Source organism: Chionomys nivalis, chromosome 7 (assembly GCF_950005125.1).
Source record: "Chionomys nivalis chromosome 7, mChiNiv1.1, whole genome shotgun sequence".
In the NCBI taxonomy this organism is placed as follows: Eukaryota; Metazoa; Chordata; class Mammalia; order Rodentia; family Cricetidae; genus Chionomys; species Chionomys nivalis.
Genome location: NC_080092.1, coordinates 102,305,469 through 102,333,212, shown reverse-complemented (window position 1 = coordinate 102,333,212; position 27,744 = coordinate 102,305,469). Strand labels below are relative to the sequence as shown.

At 40.8% G+C, this 27,744-nt stretch overlaps 2 protein-coding genes across 3 annotated transcripts; both read left to right on the top strand.

Annotated features, from left to right (window-relative positions):
- The first annotated feature begins 1,492 nt into the window (after positions 1-1,492).
- On the top strand, positions 1,493-21,809 carry LOC130878447 (zinc finger protein 431-like). Of its 2 annotated transcripts, none has more exons than XM_057776416.1 (4): positions 1,493-1,590; positions 16,183-16,309; positions 17,115-17,172; positions 18,324-21,809. In XM_057776416.1, exons 1-4 carry the CDS (start codon positions 1,588-1,590, stop codon positions 19,615-19,617), a joined length of 1,482 nt encoding a protein of 493 aa, XP_057632399.1. In that variant the 5' UTR covers positions 1,493-1,587; the 3' UTR covers positions 19,618-21,809. The 2 variants fall into 2 exon arrangements, with proteins under 2 accessions (XP_057632399.1, XP_057632398.1); XM_057776415.1 differs by having other exon boundaries at positions 1,521-1,638.
- Positions 16,532-16,905, top strand: LOC130878448 (DNA-directed RNA polymerases I, II, and III subunit RPABC4). Its single transcript, XM_057776417.1, has one exon. It carries the CDS (start codon positions 16,586-16,588, stop codon positions 16,760-16,762), a length of 177 nt encoding a protein of 58 aa, XP_057632400.1. The 5' UTR covers positions 16,532-16,585; the 3' UTR covers positions 16,763-16,905.
- Positions 21,810-27,744: the final 5,935 nt, after the last annotated feature.

Genomic DNA, 27,744 nt, shown 5'->3' with positions numbered 1-27,744 from the left:
AAGTCCTGGGCCATGTATTAAAATAGTTTGGCTGAAGCACAAATAAAAAGACAGGTCCTGTCCTAAAAAAATCAAGTTAAAATGTGAAATAATACAAATAAGTTTTTTGTTTTCTTTTGTGTTTTTTTCTAAGAAACCTGAAAATGACTGAATTCAAATCAGCAATTTCCCAACTTCAACAAGAAGGTAATTGTAGCTGAAAGGCAGCAAATACACCTGTCTAGGCAGGGCGGTGGTGGCGCATGCCTTTAATCCCAGCACTTGGGAGGCAGAGGCAGGCAGATCCCTGGTGCCAGCCTGGTCTACAAGAACTAATTCCAGGACAGCTAGGACTGTTGCACAGGGAAACCCTGTCTCAAAAAACAAAACAAAACAAAACAAAAAATGCATATCTAAGCAGACCAGTCAAGTTGTAGCCTCACCCTTTAATGGGTCAGCCAGGAGTTCAAGACCTTTGCAAGGGGTGGAGACCTTAAACTAGTCTGTTCCTCACTATTCATTGCTAAAGTCAAGCTCTGTCCAGATACAACCTGGTAACCGAAGTTATTCAGAGGTTGTCAGCCTAGACCAGGGAGTTGCAAGGCCACATAGGACCACGCTGGACCAGGCAGGAATACAGCGAACTCTGTCTGCCCACTGGCTCCCACCAAGCCAGGGGAGGACCCGTCACAGGCTGCTGAACCTCAGCCAGCTTCTCTACCTAGTTTGAGGACAGCGGCTCCTCCCTCACCAGTGAAGAGCTTCAAGAGAAGACTTGAAACTAGTCTTCTCCAAGTTTGGCAACCTGCCTAAGCTTTGGGTGCTTTCTCTAAGGCCCTGATGTATAGAGCAAAATCGGAGTTCCCTCTCTAATACCGGGAATATGCTTGGCAGAGCTGGCAACGATCTGGGGCCAGGGCCTTTGGGATGGGATTGCTTCAACTCCTGAGAATCCAACACTTTCCACACAAAGGTCTGTGGTTCCAAGGTCACTGTGAACTCTGTTTAACGTTCTTGAGTTACCTGTGTTCCCCTTGTGCAACATTATCTGAGTAACCTCCTCCTGAATTTGCATACTTCCTTTTAAAACTGAGCCCATTGCAGTTTGGATGCTCACCTTACTAGACCTGGAGGTGGGTGGTCCTTGGACTTCCCACAGGGCAGGGAACCCTGACTGCTCTTAGGGCTGACGAGGGAGGGGGACTTGATTGGAGGAGGGGGAGGGAAATGGGAGGCGGTGACGGGGAGGAGGCAGAAATCATAAATAAATAAATAAATAAATAAATAAATAAATAAATAAATAAAAACTGAGCCCACTGGTTTACATTAACAAGAGACTGGTTGTTGAATTTGGCACAAATTTCCATCCAACCTGGGATAGGTCTGTCCTTAAGATTGAAGCCAAGGCTGAGAATCATTGGGTTGCGTTCCTATCACTCACTCATTACTAGCCAATCAGAGCCTCCAGAGAACCGGCCAGTCAGATTGGTGGGTTCCTCCGGGAGGCAGACTTCTGGTTCAGCATTTCTGAGGAAGTCGGAAGTTTCCTCTACGCTGAACCTTGAGCTGCTTTGTGGGGAGAGGACGGATCGTTCTGGCAGCCGCAGCATGGTGAGCGAGGGGTTGCGCTCCACAAACGGGGAAATGCGGTGGACCACGGTGAGTGAGGATCGGTTGTCCCCATGTGGGGAGGAGTGGCTGGCCATGGTGATTGATGGGCTGCTGACCCCATACGGGGAAGCGCGGTGGGCCTTGGTGAGCTAGGGGGTGCTGTCCCCATGCCGGCAAGAGTGGCTGGCCATGGTGAATGAGGGGCTGCTGAACTCACGCGGGGAGGACCGGTGGGCCTTGGTGAGCCAGGGTCCGCTGTCCCCACGTGTGGTGGAGTAGCTACCCTTGGTGAGGGAGGGGCCGCTGTCCTCAAACTAGGTAGAGAGGCTGGCTGAGGTTCCGCAGCCTGTGATGGGTCCTCCCCTGGCTTGGTGGGAGCCAGTGGGCAGACAGAGTTCGCTGTATTCCTGCCTGGCCCAGCGTGGTCCTATGTGGCCTTGCAACTCCCTGGGCCGGGCTGGCAGCCTCTGAATAACTTCAGTCACCCGGTCGTGTCTGCGCAGAGCATTGGGAGCAGAATTGTGCTCAGTAAGATCCTTGTTGTTAACATCACTGTGAAAAGCTGGTGCCTGCAGTGTGGAGAGACATCACCAGATTTGCCAGAGTCGAAAAATACTGTATCTTCTTGAAGTTCTTCACTTTCAATACTTTTTTTAAAAGCAATTTTGAGTCAATTTGATTAAGGTGAACTTGAACCGCGTCTGTAGTTCCACAGGACCCTGCGCTTGCTATCCTCCTGACTAAACCACCCTACGTTCCTGGATTGCAGGTCTATAGCACCATAGAGTTCTAAAATTACCAGTTTGAGTCATATAGTGGACCATCCAAAGCAGTAACAAGAGAAGGATTTATGTAGATGGAGCATGACTCGTCCATTTAGAATAGAAGAGGAGGAACAGTGTACTGTGCACAATGCAGGGGCAAATAGACTAGACAATAACTACGTCACAGGTTAAGTTTAAAGGCAGTGAGCTGCAGGGGTCTCCATTACAAAGACAGACCTGATGGTGTAGGGTGAGGGACTATCTGTGTATTTCCCATTATGAATTAACTCCTTCCATGTGAATGAAGACAGACAGAATTGGTGGGTGTTCAGTTTAGGAAGGATAGCTTGAACTACTAAGTATTCAGTTTTCAATCAACAAACTCTCTCATGCAGTATGAGCAATCCAGGTTGACACATTTAAATCAGCTGAGAGGTTTGAGACATAGGGCCCATTGCCTGTAACTCCATGTGCCAGCTTACAGCACTCAGTAGCTAATATTTTACATGGGACAAAGTCATGCATTCTCTTCTTAATGGCATTCTCCCTATCAGGGAAGTGCCCACTCTGTTTCAATGTCAGTGTAGCTAACTACTCTTCCAATTATTTTTATCATTTTAAAAGGTCAGTGTTTTGTATTTTTTTATTTCATTTTTTGATGCATTACTGCTGTAACCTTTGTTTCTGTTTTCAATGTTTCCCAGTTTAAGAATATCATTCCATTGTTTTTTTCTTAAGTACTATTTATTCATATTAGTTTAGAGCAATGGTTCTCAATCTGGGGGGTCTGGCTCACTTTGAGGGATCAAATGACCCTATCACAGGACTGGCCTAAGACTATCAGAAAGGCTCAGTGGTTAAGAGCACCGACTGTTCTTCCAGAGGACCCGAGTTCAATTCCCAGCACCCACATGGCAGCTTACAACTGTCTGAAACTCCAGTTCCAGGGGATCCAACACCTCACACAGACATACATGCAGACAAAAACACCAATGTATATAAATTACAAATAAATAAATTATTTAAAAAAAGACTATCAGAAAATACAGATATATATATATTACAATTCATAACAGCAAAATTATAGCTATGAAGTAGTAGAACTGTACATTAATGAGACAGCATTAGGAAGGCTGAGAACCACTGGTTTAGATCAGTGTCTCCCATAGCTCCGATGCCTCACACTATGTAACTGAAAATTGCTTTGAATACCTACTCCTGCCTCTGCTGCCCACTGATGAAAAGACAGTCTTCTAGCTCCTTCCAGGCTGGGCCTTGACTGGAAGGAAAAATAGATCAGTGAATGATCCTGTAGATTTTATTTTGAATTTACAAATGAAGTGAGACCCATAGAAGAATTGAGTTCACTGACTAACTGTAAGCATGTGTAGTCACAGCACAGAAAAGGATGGGCAAGGAGGAGGGTAAAGGCTTTCCTGCTCTGACAGTACTTGACTTTAGCAATGAGTAGTGAGGGAATCAATTTTAGATGGTCAAAAAAGGTTCTATCTAGCCGTATCTTGGGTCCACAGAGCAGGCAATAAAGAATCTGGAAAAAAAAAAAACTGAACTAGAATCCAAATTATTGTAGTTATACCAGTTCAACCTAAATAGAAGAACTGGATAAAATGGGGTGTCCCTGCATTGCATGACTGTGTTTTCCAGGTTTCAGTTGTATTCCCTGAGAGAAATGCGTGAGTGGTACTTGCTGTGCTCTACTCGAAATTCCTAGTCTCTGGAGCATATAGCCATAAAGCCTGTTTCAACTTTTTAACATAATATTTTACAATTATAATTACATTATTTCTCCTATCTCTGTTTTTACCTCCAAGCCCTCCCATAGACTTTTCATTATGTTCTAATCCATGGCCTCTTTTTGTTTAACAACAGTTACCATTTGGATGTGACCTGCCTTTGGCTGCAGGACCTCCCAACTATGAAGCAAACGATTGGCTATACTGGATGGTGCTGTGCCTTGGAAGAGGGACAGGAAGTGTTCTGGGAGGTTGGGGGATTTTACTAAACTGCAGACTTCCCAGATTAGGGCCTTATTTGATCATATGTGGAAGGACAAGGTTGGGAAGGACTGTGTGGTCTGAGTCATTTGATCTCTACTCACCTAGTGGCATTGCTGCTATTGTCCTGAAGCTCACTGGGTGGTCTTAAGTAATGAGGAAATTTGGGAAGGCTTGGCCTTCAGGAGCACTAGTGGGAGGTAGTTTACAATTTCTTTTCATGATTCTCCTCTTGTTCTGCTGGGGGCGGGGGCTGAAGTCCACAAGCCAGTCCATGGTGAGTGTGGGGGCCACTGTCCCTAGACCAGGAAGAGTAGGTTGACTGAGCTATCAGAGTCAGGACTGCTTGGACTCAGATACCCCATAAGCCAGCCTGGGGTTCTATTGATCCCTGTGGTGACATGAGCAGTGGCTCTGGACCTCTGAGCTTCCTTGAGTGTGGATTCTCTGGGCAGGGGGAGGTTCTGCCATCCTGACCTCGGAGACTATTATCTGGTAATATCACCGTCCAGTGTCCACACAGAGGCATTGCTTTTGTTGTGCCATGGGAAGACAGATTGGAAAACTGAAGATCTGGGTTGTAGAAGTTCTGAATGTTTCATTCCACTTTCAGGTTTGTTTAACACATATGTCAGATAGTTTAGAAACTGGTAGAAAGGAGGTGATGGGCATCATCCTACAGCAATACATGATTAGAATGTTTTCAACTTTCTGCTGCTGCCAGCCACCATGGTGTGATTCAGTGAAGCTCAGTTCCATGGGACAAAATGAGTTTCTGATCTGTAGAGGTATCTCAGGTTTGCATGGTGTTGGGCAGGTGAATAAGGTAGATGCCACAGCTGTGATCGCCTCCATTTGCAGGGAGGGCTCCAGAGCATGGGGCCTCTCTGGAAGACATATCAGTAGCTGGTGGTTTAAAACATGAAGAGTTTAAGTGTCACTTTGAGTTAATTTTGTTGAAGTTGTGAAATCTATCTTTATTAATTTCTGTACACAGATAGAATTATAGGTAGCTGTATAGACAGAAGTTTCTGTGCCATCCAGTCCCACAGCCATTCAGTTCCAAAGAAACAAAGTGAGGTTTATATTAATTATAAACTCTTTGGTCAGTACAAGCAGTAGAGATAAAGCCTGGTCTCACTGCCAATGTCCCTGTAGGCTGCCCCAGTCATACAACTGTCACTCACATTAAGTGGGCCTATTTTGGTCCTATGCAGTTCATGGGCTCCCATTAGCTCAGGTAAGCTGTTTCAGTGGGTCTCTCCATCCTGGTCTTGATCTCTTTGCTCAGCAGCATTTATAATCAAATGTGTTTTAGCAGCTGTTGCTCCTTTCTCAGCAGTTAATTCAAAGACAACACAATAACATATAGGATCCAGATTCTCTGTGTATTTTCTATGTTGATATAGCTTTTTTTTCTCTTACTCCATTTCTTTTATTTTTATTTATTTATTTATTTTGGTTTTTTGAGACAGGGTTTCTCTGTGGTTTTGGAGCCTGTCCTGGAACTAGCTCTTGTAGACCAGGCTGGCCTCGAACTCACAGAGATCCGCCTGCCTCTGCCTCCCCGAGTGCTGGGATTAAAGGCGTGCGCCACCACCGCCCGGCTTCTTTTATTTTTAAATGGTTGGTTTTTGAGACAGGATTTCTCTGTGTACCTTTGGCTATGCTGGTTACACACTCTGTAAACCAGGATGACCTTGAATTCAGAGATTATCTGTCTCAGCCTTACAAGTGCTGGGATTAATGGCCTGTGTCACCCCACCCAACTACTCTATTTCTGTTTAAGTACTTTATCTTTTTTTTCCTCTCCCAAGCCAACATACATTTTTAAACACACTGTAAATCATTTAGAGGATTCTTTTTCCTCTGAATCTATCTTTACTATATATTTCTATCTTTTTCTGAACATATGAGTCTTCATCTGCTAAGTGAAATGGCTAGAATTAAAGCTGTGGCTTTGGCAACTGGCTCTTCTACATTTCTTAGCTTCCTAAGAGTCTAGCTTCATGGCACAAGTACAAGTGGGAACCACATTGAATGTCACAACTCTGTGGAGTTTTTAGGTTCATGCCACCACCAAGAAGCCTGATGCTAGCTGCTCATAAACACTGTTTAAGTGTTTGGTGGCAGAGCCTCTTAAAAGAGCTGTGGAGGTTTTTGTCACTAGTGCTGAGTCAAGAAGCCTCTCTTAAAGGAGCAGAGCGTACTGGAGAAAAGGCAATTACCAAGAAGATGGGCTTGACTTTGTTCTTGTATATTTAGAATTCTTTTTTTAAAGCTTTCTCAGGCTTTATTTGGAAATTCTTGCCAAACATAAGTGCTATTTGTAGATGGAAATTTCTATCCTGTATGTTCCTACAGCCATTCAGTCCCATAGACACACACAGAGCTTTAGATTAATTATAAACTGTTTGGCCTCTTAGCTCAGGCTTATTATTAACTAGCTCTTTCAATTTACATTAACCCAAAATTCTTGTCTATGTTTAGCCGTGTGGCTTGGTATCTATTTTCACTAAGACATTCTCATCTTGTTTCCTTTGCATCTGACTGGTGACTGAATCTCTGCCTTTTCTCTTCCCAGAATTCTCTTAATCTGGTCACTCCATCGGTACTTCCTGTCTGACTACTGGCCAATCAGTATTTTATTAAACTAATACAATTGACATATCTTTACAGTGGACAACATTATCCCTCAACATAACTGGGTAACACTGGTCAAGATCACACTTGGTAATGGTCTGGGGCCAGGGCCTTTGGGAAGGGGTTGCTTCAGAAGTTAAGAACTTGATTCATTCCACACATGGGATTGTGGTTATCAGTCCCATGGTCACTGTGGACTTTATTTATTTATTGACTGACTGATTGATTTTTATTGAGCTCTACATTTTTCTCTGCTCCCCTCCCTTTCTCTCCCTTCCCCACTTCAACATTCCCCCAAGGTCTTCATGTTCCCAATTTACTCAGGAGATCTTGTCTTTTTTTACTTCCCATGTATTTGATCTACGTAAATCTCTCTTAGTATCTTCATTGTTGTCTAAATTCTCTGGGATTGTGGTTTGTAGGGTGCTTTTCTTTGCTTCATGTTTAAAATCCACCAATGAGTGAGTACATGTGATAATTGTCTTTATGTGTCTGGATTACCTCACTCAAAAGAGTGTTTTCTAGCTCCATCTATTTTCCTGCAAAACTCAAGATGTCATTATTTTTTTTCTGCTGTGTAGTACTCCAATGCGTAAATGTACCACATTTTCCTTATCCATTCTTCGGTAGAAGGGCATTTAGGTTGTTTCCAGGTTCTGGCTATGACAAACAATGCTACTGTGAACATAGTTGAGCACATGTCCTTGTGGCACAATTGTGCATCCTTTGGATATATACCCAAAAGTGGTATTACTGGGTCTTGAGGAAGGTTGTTTCCTAAATCTGAAACACTGATATCCAAAGGGGCTGTACCAGCTTGCATTCCCACTAGCAATGCAGAAGTGTTCCCTTTACCCTACATCCTCTCCAGCATAAGTTGTCATAAGTGTTTTTGATCTTGGCCATTCTTACAGGTGTAAGATGGAATCTCAGAGTTATTTTGATTTGCATTTGTCTGATGACTAAAGATGTTGAGCATTTCCTTAAGTGTCTTTCAGCCATTTGAGATTCCTCTGTTGAGAGTTCTCTGTTTTGGTCTGTACTCCATTTTTTTTTTATCGGACTATTTGTTCTTTTGATGACCAATTTCTTGAGCTCTTGCTATATTTTGGAGATCAGACCTCTGTCTGATGTGGGGTTGGTGAAGATCTTTTCCCATTTTGTAGGCTGTTGCTTTGTTGAACATGACCTTTGCTTTACAGAAACTTTTCGGTTTCAGGAAGTCCCATTTATTGATTCATTCACTGTCTGTGCTGCTGGGGTTATATTTAGGAAGTGGTCTCCTGTGCATTCAAGTGTACTTCCCACTTTTTATTCTATGAGGTTCAGTGTGGTTGACTTTATGTTGAGGTGTTTGATTCATTTGGACTTGAATTTTGTACATGGTGGTAGATATGGGTTTATTTTCATTCTTCTACGTGTTGATATCCAGTTATACCAGCACCATTTGTTAAATATGCTTTCTTTTTTCCATTTTATGTTTTTTACTTCTTTATCAAAAATAAGGTGTTAGAAGGAGTGTGGATTAATATCTGGATCTTCTATTCAGTTGCATTGGTCCTCCTGTCTGTTCATATGCCTATGCCATGCTGTTTTCAGTACTGTAGCTCTGTAGTAGAGTTGGAAGTCAGGGATTGTGATGCCTCCAGAAGTTCTTTTATTGCACAGGATTGTTTTTGTTTTTGTTTTTTCTTTGCTTTTTCGAGACAGGGTTTCTCTGTGGTTTTGGAGCCTGTCCTGGAACTAGCTCTTGTAGACCAGGCTGGTCTCGAACTCACAGAGATCCGCCTGTCTCTGCCTCCCAAGTGCTGGGATTAAAGGCGTGCGCCACCACCGCCCGGCTTGCACAGGATTGTTTTGGCTATCCTGAGTATTTTGCTTTTACATATGAAATTGAGTACCGTTCTTTCGAGGTCTGTGAAGAATTTTGCTAGGCATTGCATTGAATCTGTAGATTGCTTTTGGAAAGATTGCCATTTTTACTATGTTAATTCTGCTTACCCAAGAGCATGGGAGATCTTTCCACTTTCTGGTGTTTTCTTCAGTTTCTTTCTTCAGAGATTTAAAATTTTTGTCATACAAGTCTTTCACTTGTTTGGTTTGAGTTACTCTGAGATATTTTATGCTATTTGTGGCTATTGTGAAGGGTGTTGTATTTCTGATTTCTTTCCCAGCTCTTTTATGATCTGTGTACAGGATTGCTACTGATGTTTTTTTTTAGTTAATCTTGTATGCTGCTATATTGCTCAAAGTGTTTATGAGTTGTAGAAGTTCCTTCATAGAATTTTTGGATCACTTATGTAAACTATCATCAGCAAACAGTGAGAGTTTGACTTCTTCTTTTCCGATCTGAATCCCCCTGATCTCCTTTTGTGTCTTATTGCTCTAGCTAGGACCTCAAGAACTCTATTGAATAGATATGGAGACAGTGGACAACCTTGCCTTGTTCCTGGTTTCTATGGAATCGCTGGGAGTTTCTCTCCATTTAGTTTGATGTTGACTGTTGGTTTGCTATATATTGCCTTTATTATGTTTAGGTATGTTCCTTGAATCCCTGCTCTCTCCAAGACCTTTATCATGAAGGGATGTTGTATTTTGTTGAAAGCTTTTTCGGCATTTAATGAGATGATCATGTAGTTTTTATTTTTCAATTTGTTTATATGGTGGATTACGTTGACAGATTTTCATATGTTGAACCATCCCTGCATTTGTGGGATGAAGCCAACTTGATTATGGTGGATGATGGTTCTCATATGTTCTTGGATTCGATTTGCCAGTATTTTATTATTATTGCATGTTCATGAGTGAGTTTGATTTGTAATTCTCTTTCTTAGTAATGTCTTTGCTCTGCTCCCTTGGAGTTTACTCTCTCTGGCCTACTTTGGCTTAGGTTACTGGCTCTGACCTGTTTCTGTAAATCCTGGTCTGGATCCCCTCCTGCAGAAGTCCCTGACTTGGAGTGTGTCCTGCAAAGGTTTCTGGCTCCAATTTACTGCCTCCAAGTTCCCAGGCTTGGGTGCACCCAGAACCGCAGATGACCTGGCTCAGGCTTACTGTATCAGAGGTCCTAGATTCATGCTCAGACCTGCAGAGTTTCCAGGTTCCTGCATATTCCCTTTGATGTCCTAGACCAATGCCTGGGCCCATAGAGGTCCTGCCTCAGTCCTACTCCCTCTGAGGTCCCAGTCTCATGCCTGGCCCTGCAAGATCGCTCATTCCTGCCTACTCCCTCAGAGGTCCCACATTCACGCTGAGACTGGCAGAGGTCGTGGCTCAGGCCTAGTTCTTGGGAGGTCCTAGACTTACATCTGGACCCTCAGTGGTCTCTTGCTCTGGCTTACTAGCTCAGCGGTTTCTCCCTGATTTTATTTTGGAGTTACCCTGTGTCCTTCTTGGGCAACATTGATTATCCTCCTTCTGAATTTGTATAGATTTTTTTTTATAACTGAAACCATTGGTTTAGGTAATCAAGAGATGTGTTGGTGAAGTTGCTGTAAATCTCCAGCCAGTCTGGGATAGTCTGTGCTCAGGGTGGAATGGAGGCCAAGGCTGGGAACCACTCTGCTGGGTCCCTTCAGCTCACCCTGTCTCCAAGGGAACTGCTCCTATCATTCAGATCTCACTAGCCAATCAGGGCCTCCACTGGACCTGGAAGCTCAGATGGGAAGGGCCTTCTGAGCCCCATGTTGCCTTCTCAGCTACACTACTGAGGAAGTCAGAAGTTGGCCTGTGTGTTGCTACTTGTGCTCCATTGCAGGTAGACAGTAGGCATACTCAGCATACATACCTTGGTGAGCAAGGGGCCACTGTCCCCAGACAGGGAGGGGTGGCCTGCTAAGCTACTAGATCTGGTGTTGTGTGTTCTCCCCAGGGCTGGGTTGGAACCAGTGGCAAGAGGCAGAATCCCCTGTGACTTTTATGATTCTGCATGGTCCTGCATTGTCCTTGCGATTCCCTGGGGGTCATTGTGAAGAGGAGGTGTCTGAACTTTCAACATTTAACATTTAGTTTTAGGATCCATCTGGAGTTAATTTTGTGCAATTTATAAACAGTATCTGCTGTGTAGAGTAGCACTCCACTGGTAAACTGTGACATACAAGAGTAGTGTTGATGGTAATAGACTTGATAGTATAAGGATTTGACAATTTGTAGGACATTAATTCACATAAAGTAGAATTTAGCTAAGGGTAGGGCTGCCTCCCAAATACACCAAAGATAAGCATTAAGGTAACCAAGGCCTTTTAGAGATTAGGACGCTAGTATATGAATGTTTGTCCATCGGGATTTGTAAAGCTACATTCCCATAACAAAAGAGACAACCCTGATTTGCAAACAGCCAAAAGGCCCCCATCAAAGAACAGTCCTCTAATATGCTCTTCAATGGGACATTACAGGGTCACAACCAGCATTGCCATAAAGGTGTATTATAGAACAGCTGCATCACCAGCCTTTTTGAAAAATGGTTTGAGTCAAAGTCTCTGACGTTGATTGAGGTGAACTTGAACCCTGTCTGTAGACCCACAGGGCATTGCCCTTTCTATCCTTTTGACTAGCCATCCTAAATATCTAGATTACAGGTCTGTAGCACTACAAATTTCTAAGATTACCCATTTGATTACTGTAGTGGACTGTCCATTTCAGTACAGGGAAAGGATTTGTGTGTGAAGCATGGCTTCTCCATTCAGACCAGAAGTGGAAAAACAGTGTACTGGGCACACTGCAGGAGGAAATAGAATAGACAATAGCTAGATCACAGACTGAAGCTTAAGGCAGTAAGCTGGGGGATCTCCAGCATAAAGAAGGACTGATGGGGCAGGGTAAGTACTTTCTGTGTAATTTCCCAGTATGTGTTATCCCTTCTATATGAACAAAGACAGACAGAATTGGTGAGTGTGCAGTTTATGGAGGGTAGCTTGAATACTGAGTATTCAGTTTTCAGTTAGAGAACTCTCCTATGCATATATGTGTAGTCCTAGTGGACACAGTTAACTCAGCTGAGAGGTTTGAGACACCAGCCATTGCCTGTAACTCTGTATGAGTTTACAGCCCTAAGCATCTACCATTTTACACAGGACAAAGTCATACAATGTCTTATTAATGGCATTCTCTACCAGGGAAGGGCCTATTCTGTTTCAAAGTCAGTATAACTAAGTGTTCTTCCAATTATTTTTATCTCTTTAAGAAGTCAATTATTGGTATCACTTTTTAAATTATATTTTCTTTAAATGCATTGCCTCTCTAATTTCTATGTGTTTCTGTTTTCTAACATTTTCCAGTCATTAAGAATTTTCATACCATTTTTTCTTAAGTGCTTTATTATCTATCTATCGATCGATCGATCTATGTATACATCTGTCTATCTACCTGTCTATCTATCTATCTTTAGAACAGTGTTTTTTAACCTGTGGGTCATAATTCCTGGGGTCAAAGACCCTAACACAGGGGTCACCTAAGACCATCATAAACACAGATATTTATATTACAATTCATAATAAAAAGCAAAATTGTGGTTATAAAGTAGCAATGGAAATAATTTTATGTTTGGTTGTCACCACAGGAATTCGAACTGTATTAAAAGATTGCAGCATTAGAAGGGTTGAGAACTATTGGTTTAGACCAATGTCTCCTATTTCTCAGGCTTGCTTTACAATATGTAATTGAGAATTACTTTGAACATTAATCCTGACCTTGCTTCCCATTGCTGGGAAGACAGACCAGTAACTCATTCCAGACTGATTTCATTTCCACAATTCCTGCAGTTTGTGTTTTCTTTATTGCTTCTATTTCCATTTTCAGGTCTTGAACAGTTTCACTTGTTTTAACTATTTGGTTTTTCTTTCCTTTTTATTTTTTGGTTTTTTGAGACAGGGTTTCTCTGTAGCTTTGGGGCCTGTCCTGGAACTAGCTCTTATAGACCAGGCTGGTCTTGAACTCACAAAGATTCACCTGCCTCTGCCTCCCGAGTGCTGGGATTAAAGGTGTGTGCTACCACCGCCCGGCCTGGCTTTTATTTTCTTTGCTTTATTTTGGGAGTGTGTACTACAGCTATTTATGTTTTCCTTGATTTTTTTGGTGATTTTTTGATTTCCTCCAACATTTGTGTTTTCCTGAATTTAAGTGATTTGTTCATTTTCTATTTGAAGACCTCTGTTATCTTCATATAATTGTTTTTTTTCCTTTCTTTTTATCTATTTATTAAAAATTTCCACCTCCTCCCATTTTTCCTCCCACTCCTCCTAATCCCCCTCCTCCTCCCTCTCCAGTCCTAAGAAAAGTCAGGGTTCCCTGCCCTGTGGGAAGTCCAAGGTCCTCCCCCCTCTATCCAGGTCTAGGAAGGTGAGCATCCAAACAGACAAGGCTCCCACAAAGCCAGTCCATGCAGTAGAATAAAAACCCAGTGCCATTGTCCTTGGCTTCTCAGTTGTCAGCCACATTCAGAGAGTTCGGTTTGATCACATGCTCCTTCAGTCCACCATCTCCGTGGGTGGACGCACCCCTCGCGGTCCTGACTTCCTTGCTCATGTTCTCCCTCCTTCTGCTCTTCATTTGGACCTCGGGAGCTCAGTCCAGTGCTCCACTGTCGGTTTCTGTCTCTATCTCCATCCATCACCAGATAAAGGTTCTATGGTGATATGCAAGATATTCATCAATGTGGCTATGGGATAAGGCCAGTTCAGGCAACCTCTCCTCTGCTGCCCAAGGAACAAGCTGGGGACATCTCCTTGGACACCTGGGAACCCCTCTAGAGTCAAGTCTCTTGCCAATCCTAAAATGGCTCCCTTAATTAAGATATCTACTTCCCTGCTCCCATATCCACCCTTCCTCCATCTCAACCATCCCATTCCCCCAAGCTCTCCCCAATCCTCCCCTTCTCCCTTCTCCCCATCTCCCCTTACCTCCACCCCACCCCCACCCCTGTGCTCCCAACTTTTACCTGGCAATCTTGTCTACTTCCAATATCCAGGTGGATAACTATATGTTTTTCTTTGGGTTCACCTTCTTATTTAGCTTTTCTAGGATCACGAATTATAATGGATGGAAATAGAAAACACTTTACTGAGTGAGATAACCCAGACCCAAAAAGATGAATATGATATGTACTCACTCATAAGTGGATTCTATCCATAAATAAAGGACATTGAGGCTATAATTTGTAATCATATAATTGTTTTTAAGGACCTTTTTGTTGTATTTCAGCTATATTGGAATATTCAGTACCTGCTATGATAGGATAGCTGAGCTCTGTTGGTGATATATTTCCATAGATGTTATGGATTATATTCCTGTGCTGGTGTGTAAGCATCTGGGGTTGGGATGATTGTAGGTCTAGGTGCTAATTTCTGGCTTCATTGTTGGATGGAAGGTTTGTTCCTGGATTTCTGTGTGCTCTCTGGAGTATCAGAGTGTTTGTTGACTATTATATGCTCATGGGAGAAAGCTTGCTGGTGTTAGAGGCTAGGGAAATGAGAGGCCAAAGGGAGATCTTCCTAGGGATCCACAGGAGGTATGGAGAGGATCGAGGGGAAGCTTACTCTGGTTTCTATTCCAGTGCTAGAGGCAACTGGGAAAATCGGATCTGGGCTAATAGATAATGTGGTAGATCTGAGGGTAGCCTCCCTGATCTTCTGATGGATGTGGCAAGTAGTTGAGCATCTCATTTCTTGGCAGTTAATGGAAGGATTAGGAAAAGTGATTCCTAGTCCCAGGAAGCAATTTCCTATAAAAATCTTAAGCAACTCTGTTTGAAGTATGGCAGGTCCCATCACAAATTAGAAGCCAAATTTGGTGGAATCATTGAAGTTGTACTGAGGAGGACTAACTTAACATTAGTGCAGCCATGAAAGGCTACAGGCTAGGAATACTGGTACTAGGCCTCACCCTCACGTTGATCCCGAGTTCAGCCACCAGTCAGAATTGAGACAAACAAGTACCAGATATTCCAGAAAGTTAAAAATAGCTTACATAACTTGCATATAGCTTTCAATTTCCCTGCAGCAGTGCCAGCACCAATCCCTGTTTGACAAAACTCCTGTTGCCTCTCACCTCCCCAATGAGGAGTTCCCCTACCCCATCTCCCATACTTTAATCATTGACAGCCCTGCCCCAGCTGAACTTGGGGCTCTCCCTGAACCAACCTCTGTTTCAGAACGGATGGAGAGTTTAAGCTCGAGCTTGCAATAAATAAAAGCTCATGACACTAATACTGCCTGAGCATTCTGAGTCATTGGATTGCAAATCTGTGACATTCTTCCTACCTGTTGTATTTGCTTTGAATTTTTTTTAGTTAATATGAGTCTTTGTCTGTTTCCCTGGACATACACCCCATGAGTGCCTGGTCCTCACAATAGTAAAAAGATGGTCTCAGAACCTCTGAACTTGAGACAATAGATAATTATGATTTCCCCCCTGTAAGTACTAGCAATTGATCTAACCTATATGAAAGATCAGCAAATATTCCTTTCTACTGAGCCATCTCTCTTGCCCTATGTTGATTATTTATGATCAACATTTACATTGCTTGTTTTCATCTGTCCATTTGTACCTGTTTAAATATGCAGTTCCTTTTAGAAAGATCTTATTTATAGTACAGTTTAGACAGGTACTTCATGTTTCTTGAATATGAATGCAGAACTGGAATGAATACATACTCTTTGTAGAAACTTCAGTAAGAAACCCCTGAGTTCTTAATATCTTTTCTGTTTGTTTGATTTTTGCATGAGAGACAGGTTTTTAATGATGTATTTCCATCTGTGTTGGAACGGATTGCATAAATGGGGCCGGTACTCAACTCAGAGGCAAACATACCTGCCTTTGCCTTCTGAGTGCTAGGATTACAGACATGAGCCAGCACACCAGCTTGCCCATCATGTTTTTGTAGTTGGTAGTTGTTCATACAATTTCTCTGATGTGTAGTCAGTACTATTGATCTGTTTACTTGTCTCTCTGAGTCTGTTAATAGGCATTTCTCTAACAAGGCAATATCCCATATAAAGGTGCAGAAATGACAGTTGACCCTCCTGTTCAATTTCCTTCTAGAATAACTTGGTGATTACGTTTAAACTTCTGTGTCATGAAATATGTTGAGAAGCACCAGAATTATATGACTATATTTTCAAAGAAGTATACATTTGCAAGGTTATCACTTTCTTTTGTACACATGTATATTTTAGAATGCAGTGACCTATGATGATGTGCTTGTTGACTTCACTTGGGAAGAGTGGTCTTTGCTGGATCCTTCCCAGAAGAGTCTCTACAGAGATGTGATGCTGGAGACCTACAGGAACCTCACTGCTATAGGTAAGACTATGAATTTTACTTCACATTTTAAAATAAGGGGATGAGCCGGGCGATGGTGGCGCACGCCTTTAATCCCAGCACTCGGGAGGCAGAGGCAGGCGGATCTCTGTGAGTTCAAGACCAGCCTGGTCTACAGAGCTAGTTCCAGGACAGGCTCCAAAGACACAGAGAAACCCTGTCTCGAAAAACCAAAAAAAAAAAAAAAAAACACTTTAACGAGGACCCGGGAAAGGTTTTGCGTGCACAGAGCTTGTTTGAGCTGCCAAGGCACTAATAATGGATACCCAGAAAGACGTCCAACCTCCAAAGCAGCAGCCGATGATATATATTTGTGGAGAGTGTCACACCGAAAATGAAATAAAGTCCAGAGATCCAATCAGATGCAGAGAATGTGGATATAGAATAATGTACAAGAAAAGGACTAAAAGATTGGTGGTTTTCGATGCTCGGTGAAAACGTGAAATTCAGGAGTGTCTTCGTCAAACATTTGCCCCACTGATGATTCTCTGTGTAGCTTTACGACTACAGCCGTGTACCTATGGCTTCACTTTAGAAATGTGATTGTATTTTAATACTTGTATAAAGGAAGTTTTGGTTTAGCAAAAAAACAAAACAAAAAAAAAACATTTTAAAATAAGGGGATGACTGTTTCTTGGTTATAGATGATCTTTTGTAATTGTAATTGAGACTAAGGAAGGATGATGTGAATAAGTTGGGCATGGTTCTAAGGTTCACTGAAGATAACAACTTAAATTTTGCACATTTTCCAATAATACATTACTCATTTTCTGTTACTATATTTTAGGCTGCAAATGGGAAGATCATAATTTTGAAGAACATCAAAGTTCTAGAAGACCTGGAAGGTAATTTTCATATGCAAGCTAATATAAATATGCCTCAAGAAATTGTAAGACATTTTAAAAGAAAGCAACAGTGTAAATAAGGACAACTTAAAGTGCACTGATGATTATTAAATTCTCACAAAACCACATATCTTCATGTCATATAGGTGAATTTTGTTTGCAAATCATTGTTAAAAAAAGAAGAGAAGGAAACAGTTTCTTAATAGATATCACCATTTCAATTATAGCCCCATGTGAGCTGTACTGTGGAACTGCCAATCCATTTAGTTTCATGCCAGTCATAGTACAAAAGGTATGCTCATTAAATAGGTGATATGTACATGTCCCAAACCTTCTAATAAGCAAACAGTCTATAATAAAGCTCGTGTTCCTCATATACTTGTTGTGATTTTGCTATGTTTGGTGTGAGGAGGGGGTAGTTAGAGTCAAGAGCCAAAGGGCAGTTGTTGTGCAGGAACCTTAATCCCTATACCATATGTCTATGAGGAACAGAAACTCAAACTTCATGAATGGAACATGGACACCTTTTATTTGTAATTCTTCCTTTAATAGGTATATCCTATGTCACTCTGGATACAAGCCATATAAACATAGGGATATCAAAAGAAGCAACATACCCCTCTCCCTCTCAGATCAATTAGAAGATATATATTAGTCCCCACTTTGAATGAACTTATTCAGTAGGTTTCAAGTTTACAAGTAAATGCTTTTACTTCTTTGAAAATTCAGCAACAAACTCACACTGCAGAAAAGCCCTGTGAGTAGTAGGAATGTCTAAATACTTGTTTGTTCTTGTTCACTCCGCAAATGTAGTATGACTCACATTATAGGAGAATTTATGAATGCAATATGTGTGATAAAGCTCTGAATTTTTGCAGTTCTTTTCAAATATGTGAAAAATCTTAAATAGAAAAAAAGATGTTATAAAATGTGAACCATGTAATAAAGGCTCTTATCATCATAGGTATCTTCAAAGATGCAAAACATCCCTTAATGAAAGAGTACAATATAAATGTAATAGTAGTAGTCATAAAACCTTAAGATCTGGTTCCTATTTACAATTAGACAAAATTGTAAAATTAATTCATGCAATATATTCAATAATGTAATGAATATGGTAAAGCTTTTACATGTGCCAATTATTGTTACAGGAATGGAAGAAGCCATACTGGAGAGAAACCTTCTGAATATACTCAAAGTGTTGAAGCTTATGCTTATAATAATCAGCTTCAAAGGCATGAAAGAATCCATACTGGAGAGAAACGCTATGAATGTGATCAGTGTGGTAAAACTTATGTATGCAATAGGAATCTTCTAAGGCATAAAATAACACATACTGGGGAAAAACCCTATAAATGTAATCATTGTGGTAAGGCCTTTTCACGTGACAGTAGTCTTCAAATGCATAAAATAATACATAGTGAAGAGAAACCTTATGAATGTAATAAGTGTGGTAAGGCCTTTTTACGTGACAGTATTCTCCAAGCACATAAAAGAATACATACTGGAGAGAAACCCTATGAATGTAATCAATGTGGCAAAGCCTTTTCATTTCACAGTTATCTCACAACACATAAAAGAATACATACAGGTGTGAAACCCTATGAATGTAAACAATGTGGTAAAGCCTTTGCACAGCACAGTCGTCTTCTAATGCATAGAAGAACACATACTGGAGAGAAACCCTTTGAATGTAACCAATGTGGTAAAGCCTTTGCATTTCACAGTTATCTCCGAATACATAAAAGAATACATACTGGAGAGAAACCCTATGAATGTAATCAATGTGGTAAAGCCTTTGCTCAACACAATCATCTTCTAATGCATAGACGAAAACATACTGGTGAGAAACCCTATGAATGTAATCAGTGTGGTAAGGCCTTTGCATGTCACAGTAGGCTTCAAACACATAAAAGAACACATACGGGAGAGAAACCCTATGAATGTAATCAATGTGGTAAGGCCTTTGCATTTCAAAGTTATCTCAAAACACATAAAAGAACACATACAGGCGAGAAACCCTATGGATGTAATCAGTGTGGTAAAACCTTTGCATTTCAAAGTTATCTCAAAACACATAAAAGAACACATACAGGCGAGAAACCCTATGGATGTAATCAATGTGGGAAATCCTTTACCACTCACAGTTACCTTCTAATGCATAAAAGAATACATACTGGAGAGAAACCTTATGAATGTAATCAATGTGGTAAGGCCTATGGATATAGCAGTGCTCTTCTAATGCATAAAAGAACACATACTGGAGAGAAACCCTATGAATGTAGTCAATGTGGTAAAGCCTTTGCACGTGACAGTAGTCTCCAAACACATGAAAGAACACATACCAGAGAGAAACCCTATGAATGTAATCAATGTGGTAAAGCCTTTGCATTTCACAAATATCTCAAAACACATAAGCGAACACATACAGGCAAGAAACCCTGATTGCTGATATAATCAACGTGGGAAATCCTTTGCATGTAACAGTAGATTCCACATATATAAAAGAACACACACTGGATTGAAACTCTATGAAAGTAATCATTGTGGTAAAGCCTTTGTACATGATTTTTGTCTTTGAAACAATGAGAAAAAATCAAACTGCATAGAAACCCTACAAATGTAGTTAATGTGGTAAGGTTTTGCACTTCATAGTACTCTTTATACGACAATAACACTTTTAGTGTGAAACCATTCTGTTAAAGCCTGTGCATATCACAGTAGTCATTGAGGACATGATAAAAACTCATACAGAAGAGACTCTAGCTATAAAGGATTTGGGAAGACCTTTAGCTAATACATTTAAGTTACACAAGGGAATTCTGGAGATAAAATCTGACAGTGTCAACAATCTGTTCAAGCAGTGTATTATTATTTTGTTTGTACCTACAAACTCGTATGAACAGAGCCCTACAAACTTAAATGTTAAAGTAACTCTTTTAGATTTCATGTATCTCTTCAATGACATGAAATAACTAATTCAGTTGTAAAACTTTATGGATATTTGTTGTGGGATGGTGCTTTTGTACACTGTAAAGATTTGTCACTTGTATTTGTTTAATAAAATGCCGATTGGCCAGTAGCCAGGCAGGAAGAATGGGGGGGGGGGGGGGTGACCAGGCTAAGAGAATTCTTGGAAGAGGAAAGTCAAAGAGTCAGTCACCAGCCAGATGCAGAGGAAGCAAGATGAGAATGCCTCACTGAGTAAAGGTACCAAGCCACATGGCTAAACATCAACAAAAATTATGTGTTAATTTAAGTTGTGAGAACTTTAGTAATAAGCCTGAGCTAATAGGCCAAACAGTTTATAACTAATATAAGCCTCTGTGTGTTTCTTTGGGATGAATGGTTACAGGATTAGGCCGGACAGAAACTTCTGTCTACAAATGGCACCCAAATGTTTGGAAAGAATATCCACATGAAGCTTGAGAAAGCTTTCTTTAAAAAAATATTCTAGTCAGACAAGAACAGAGTCAAGTGCAGCTTCTTGGTAACCATCTTTTCTCTGGTAGGCTCTGTTTGCTGGCAGCAAGCAGAAGCTCAGCTTCTTTAATTGAGGCTTCCTAACTTAATGTTAATGGCAAAAACCACATGGCAGCCCTTTTAAGAGGTCCTGCTTCCAATCACTTAAAAGGTTTTTATGAGTGGCTGGTGGCATGCTTCCTGGTGGTGCCAGGGACCTGCAGATTTAATGTTAACCATGCTGCTTAGTAGATTTAAGACTCATGCTCAGAAAAAGATAGAGATATACAGTAAAAACAGATTCAGATAGAATAAAAACATCTAAATGGTTTACAATATGTTTAAAAATATATGTAGGCTTGAGAGAAAAGGGGTAGAAAAAATTTTTAAAAGTAGAGTATCTGGGCATGATGGTGCATGCCTTTAATCCCAGGATGTGGAAGGCAGAGGTAGATGAATCTTTGTGAGTTTGAGGCCAGTCTGTTCTACAGAGTGAGTTCCAGGACAGACAAAGATAAACAGTGAAAGACTGCCTCAAAAAAAAACCCAAAAAGCAAATAAAATAAAATAGGGTAAGAAAAAGAAAGCTATATGAAGGTAAAAAATACACAGTCTAAATACTGTTATTGTGTTGTCTTTGAATTGTTTGACTTTGACTGCTGAGGAAAGAGGTACATATGCTAAAAGTCATTTAATTACAAATGTCAAAGATATTTCTTATTAGTATACTTGTTTGGTTCTTTTGAGACAGGACTACACTACATCCTCTAGACTGACCTGGACTCACATTCTTCCAGCCTGTGGCACGTGGGGCCACACTGAACTGCTTATTAGTGTAACTAATGCATTTCTACGGCAAGCTTTAAAATTATTTAGTGCAAGATTTTCCATTTATGGCCGGGCGGTGGTGGCGCACGCCTTTAATCCCAGCACTTGGGAGGCAGAGGCAGGCGGATCTCTGTGAGTTCGAGGCCAGCCTGGTCTACAAGAGCTAGTTCCAGGACAGGCTCCAAAGCTGCAGAGAAACCCTGTCTCGAAAAAACCAAAAAAAAAAAAAAAAAAAAAAAAAAAAAAAAAAAAAAAAAAGATTTTCCATGTATTTTTAGAAATATGCTTTGGTTATTCTCAGACTTTTGCATTTCCACACAAATTTTAGATTAGCCTGTTCATTTAAACACAAAATGCCTCTGAATCTAAAAGTTAATTTGTGGAATACATGCTATGTTAACAATACTGAGTTTTCCATTGTGATCATGACATCTTTCTGCATTATAATGGGTTTTATAATTTCTTTAAATTTTATCTGTCTTATTTGGGGGGGGGGTGCCATAGTATTCTATGTGGGATTGTGGTAATTGGGTCTTTCCTTCCATGGGGAGGGAGAGTGCCATGGTATTCTATGTGGGATTGCGGTAATTGGGTCTTTCCTTCCTTGGGGAGGGAGAGTGCCATGGTATTTGATGTGGAATTGCAGTAATTGGATCTTTCCTTCCATGGGGGAGGGAGAGTGCCATAGTATTCGATGTGGGACTGCGGTAATTGGGTCTTTCCTTTCTCAAGCAAGCTCCTTTACCCACTAAACTACCTCACTGGCCCTTTGCTTCATGATTCCATTTAACATTGCTTTAGTTTTCACCCTAGTCCATACATATTTCATTAATAAAAAACTGAATACATTTATATCATTATAAATGTAAGTGCATAGTTCTGATTTCACTTTCTAGATGTTCTATGACCTTCCTAAACTCCCTTAAGATTTTGTGAGCATATGAATAAAGAGGAACTTTGGAAGAGAAAATTTTGTTACCACATACAGTTTTCTTGATTATAAAATTTAACATGGTCTCTGAGGAGAATTTGGCAAGAGTGAGATAGTGTGTTTTGTTTTGTTGAAACAGGGTCTCACCATGTAGTTCTAGCTGTCCTGGAATTCCCTGTGTTGACCATACTAGTCAAAGAAATCCACCTGCCTCAGCTTTCTGAGTGCTGATATTAAAGGTTTGCATCATCACCCCTAGTAACAAATAAAACAATTTTAAGGTATTGTGTTGGGTGGTGGGGAGAAAGTGCCTGTATTTATGTGCCAGAACTGTAATTACCATGCAGGTACTGGGAATGGAACCTGAGTCTTCTATAAGAGCCACAAGCAATCTCAATCTCTGAGCCCTCTCGCTAGCCCAAGCATAGTTTTAAAAACAAACAAACAATATGTAGGTTAACTGCTATTAATCCTTTACATATTTTCTTAAGTTTGGGGCAATGGACACCTATTTATTGTGCATTTATTTATAAATATGTTAGTTTATGTCGTACCAACACCGATCATGCTTTTTCCTCACTATACATGGCAGTATCAATCTTTCCATTATTAGACTTTGTAGTAGGGAGCTGCGGGCCTCTTCCCACAGCTGTTGTGTATATAATTTTAATGTCTGCATAATATTCTATTACATAGATATATAATAATCAAAATGTTGATGAATGTTTTTATTTCATAAATTATCGAATACTATAAGCACCAGCTGAACGACCATCAAATGTTTACCTCTTTTTTGTTATTTTTACTTTCTTGAGAGTGAGGGAATATGTGCCATGTTGCTTCTTTCCTGCTACCATTTAGACTCTGGGTACAAAACTCAGATCATCAGGATTAGCAGAAAGTGACCCTACCCACTAGCCCCTCACCATTTACTGCACTTCCAGGTCTTGAGTTCAAAGCTAGCATTGTTCACTGCTCAGATAAAGATCCCTGTTAAGGGCCAGGCACTGTTTAAGTATTCCATGCATTACAGTCAGTCCACACAATAACCTTCTGATAGAGTTTCAACTGTATGATTGAGTTAAATGAGCCATGTGTTGTCAGAACGATGCCCTGTTCTCTGTGGTTCTCAAGTTTGATTCTAACCATCATCCCTAGATTTCCCCAAGATACCAAGAACTCCATCTTCTAACACTAAGATGTCAGCCGACAACCAAATACCGAACATTACCTGTAGTATAAAATGGCAACATTATTATCAATTAGATAGTACAGCATAGGAAGAAATCATCTTCATAATAGTCCACAGGTAAAAAAAAATGCCCAATAGAATGGGGTATTTCCATGAGATAAACACACTACATTACAGGCAGTGGGAGCACACCTAATCTGAAATTCAAAATGGTATAAAATCCAAAACATCAGAAGCCAACAAAATCATATATATTGCTATTAGTAAGGCACCACACAACTCTCTTATGAAATTGTTTAGGGCACAGAGATCCTTGTGCTCACAGATAAGGAACAGGAAAACCAGGAATGCTAAACATACAGGATTGTCTCTTCAAAGGAAGAGATGTACAACCTGTTTTCTGGAAGACTAGGAATGGAGGTGGTCAATAGCCTAGATGACCTTTGTACTATCTGAACATCCTCCCCAAGGCTCTTAAGATAACATCTATAGTCTATCTATGGAACCCATCTTCATTTAATAAGAGACATGTATTTTGAAAAAAAAAGTTTCTATTTAGTTGTGACTTAAGCTTTACTGTGCTCATGGGATTCTGTTACACCAGGAAACTTTTTTTCGAATTATACTCTACATAAATAATGCCTATAATAACCTTAGTGTGACTACTGAATCCTATTGAATCTGAATTCCTTTTTGCCTCACACAGATTGACATTCTGTTGGCCAAGGTGTTTGCAGAAACCCCCACACGAAATTAATACCCACACCTAGATGAATACTATCCTTCCCCCCCCCTCTCTCTCTCTGTGTGTGTGTGTGTGTGTGTGTGTGTGAAGGGCTGTCTATCTTACTTAATACCTATGGTAATATCTATGTTAAAAATCTTTTTATATAAACCTTAAGTGTGATTTATACTGACTCAACCTAAAATTCTTTTCTGTTGCAAAGCCAAGAACCCTGGCTCCATCTAAGTAGAGGTCTCTGAAAAGAACTCCTCAGTCTGCTTCAGATGAGGTTTTATGGGCTTTGTCTCCAGTTCCTGCTACTATTCTATATAGCATGGAAGATATTAGCTGTAAATTATTAAGACAGCAGTATTGAGAAGTGCTTGGTGGCACACACCTTACCTCCCAGCACTTAGGAAGCAGAGACAGATAAATCACTGTGAGTTTGAGGACAGCCTGGTTAGTATACAAACATAGTGAGTTCCAGGTCAGCCAGGGCTACATAGTGAGATTTTGTCTTCAAAAATAAACACAATTATCACTCAGTTAATTAATGTGAATGCTGAAGGTAGGATGCTAGATGAGCTGAGAACAGGTCAGAGAAAAGAGATAGAGAATGAAGGAGCAGGGATGAGCAAAAGTTCTGTTTTCTTTTTACATAGAAGGCTGGCTGTCCTTATGCACACACTCGGGAGGCTGGGGAAAAAGAAAACACCTTTGAAAGCTGTATAATAATTTGCATGTTAGACATAATAGCATTGAAATGAAATGTATGTAAGTGGAAAACTCACCAACATCCTGGGTTGTAGCAAGAACAGTTAGAAGCAGAACTACAGAAGCCAAAAGACTTTCCCAGAACTACAGACATTTATGAATTAGGTCTTTGTTCTCCTTTTGGCAGGTGGTGTCACCATATGCTGGATTCCATGACCTAAATAAATGGTACTTCCAAGGTGGTACTGGTTGTGCTAAAGTCTGGGGGCCTCTAAGACCCTGTGGTACACCGACAGACATCCCAACAAAATACCTATACAAACAAAAACTAAATCACTTTTGTGGCCCTTCTCAGAGAAAGCTGCTTCCTGCAGTTCTCGGCATCACATCTTTGTACATAATCTGCTGATCAGCATTCAGCAGCTTCCACTCTTCCCTGAAGAAGGCCACAACCACATTACTGAAGGTCACCAGTGTCTACAACATCAAACAAATATGCACTGAGCAAGACACATGTCTTTGCCCTCCATTTCTGGAGTTCCATCAGAAAGAGACTGAGCTGACAGTACTGAAAAGTGTGCTGGATGCCATGGGCCCGTAGGCTGAAGATGAATGCCCCAACATGACAGAAGAACTTTGGGTGACTGTCTGGACAACGAGACATCTCTGTCAACTCTAAAGGTTTGGAAGTTGCTTGCAGTGCACTTCCTCTGAACTTAGGTAATATTATATCCTCTAGGGTCTTTGGTGGAGTTGAAGACGGATAGTTATAGTTTTCCTTAGTTATGATAAAAGATAATTTAGCTATGAAACTTTACACTCACAAAGAAATACTGTAACTATAATTCTTGCTTGATAATTGTTTTGTTATATGCAATTTTACTATATTAAAGTTAAAACCTTCCTTTTAATTAGGCAGAAAGGGAAAGATGATGTGGGATGTATATATCTTGTTTTTATTGGCTAATGAATAAAGCAGTTTTGGTCAATGGCTTAGCAGAGTAAAGTCAGGTGGTAAATTCCAACAGAGATGTAGAGAGAGAGTAGGCAGAGTCAAAGAGATGCCTTGCCATTTAGATGCTGAAGGAGACAGATGCTGGAACCTTACTGGTAGGCCATAGCCATGTGGAGATACACAGATGAATAGAAATGGGTTAATTTCAGATGTAAGAGCTAGGTAGAATATACCTGAGTCAATGGCCAAGCACTGTTATAATTAATACAGTTTCTGTGTAACTATTCGGTTCTGGGCAGCCAGGAAACAAACAAGCAGTCTCCATCTACAAATCTGCAGTATATTTTGTTTGGTTGGAACCTCCAGCTCTCCTCTGCATGATCTGGAAAGCCCCATGCCTCCCACCAAAGTCTGCCTACTTGTAGAATCTCTGAACAAAGGGGAGGCACCAAAAAGTCCAATTCTGTGTTCTTAGTGGTTACTGTAGCTTCCTCCCCTGAAGTTGCCAGCTGCCCAAGTCCCTGCCTAAAGTGTTCAGCTTTTGACCATACTTGGGCATAAACCTAGCTTGTGGCAGACACATCATCATCACTCCTTGCCTACAGCCTATATAAAAGCTCCCTGTTCAGGTGTATGACTTCTCCAGCCTCAATCTCTGGAACTGGAGAACTCATCCAGAAGTTGCTTTGCTCAAAAAAACAAAACAAAAAAACAAGCAAAAAACCCTCTTCTTCCACTTTTTCTATTTGGCTTGATCTGGCTTAGTGAAGAAACCTATTATCAGGCTACAGAAAACCTATTTATTTTTTTCATTAGTGATTGATGGGGAAGGGCACACCCTATTGTGGGTGTTGGTACCCCTGAGCAGATGGTCCTGGCTGCCATAAGAAAGCAGTCTGAACAAGCCATGACAAGCAAGCCAGTAAGCAACAATCCTCCGTGGGCTTCTATACCAGCTCCTGGCTCTAGGTTCCTACCCTGTTTGAGTTCTAGCCCTGATTTTCATCAGTGATAGACTGTGACATGGAACTATAAGCTGAAATAAATCCTTTCTTCCCCAAGTTGTTTTGTTCACAGTAAAAGAACACGTAGCTAAGAGAGTCAATGGGCCCTGTTGCTTTGGGGCCTGGACCAGCACAGCACATCATTGCAGACAAGTCTGGCAGAAGAGACCTGTTCATGTCATGGTCAGGAACAATAAAGGAAAGAGATCAAGGCCTCATTAATCCCTTAAGAAGCATATATCCAATAATCTAAGGTTGTCTTGCTAGATTCTACCTTTTAGAAGAGTCCACTACCTCTCAAGGCTGGATACAAACCTTCAACACGTGAATAATTAGGAGATGCATAAGGTCATTCTTTTCACACATATCTGAGAGTGCAGAGATACATTGACATAAAAACCCATATACAAGTATATGAAACTGGAAAGGGCTTTATAACTGCCCAAAAATCTTCCAACAGAGAATGCAAAAATAAGATGTGGTATATCTGTATGGTGGACATATATTCAACAATAAAAACAAACCATTAACTTATGTATCAGATAAATCTCAAATTAACCGAGCATTGTCAAAGAAGCTGCAGCCAACAAACCACATAATTCCATCCATGCAACATTTGAGATAAGCAAACTCTATGGATAGAGAATAGCCATAGAAGCAATGCCGGGGCTCAGTAACCTGGCTCCTCCAACTCCATTGGATCCACAGGACATATTTTTGTTTTTGAGGCCCTCCTATCAGCCCTTGTAGTATCATTTCAAA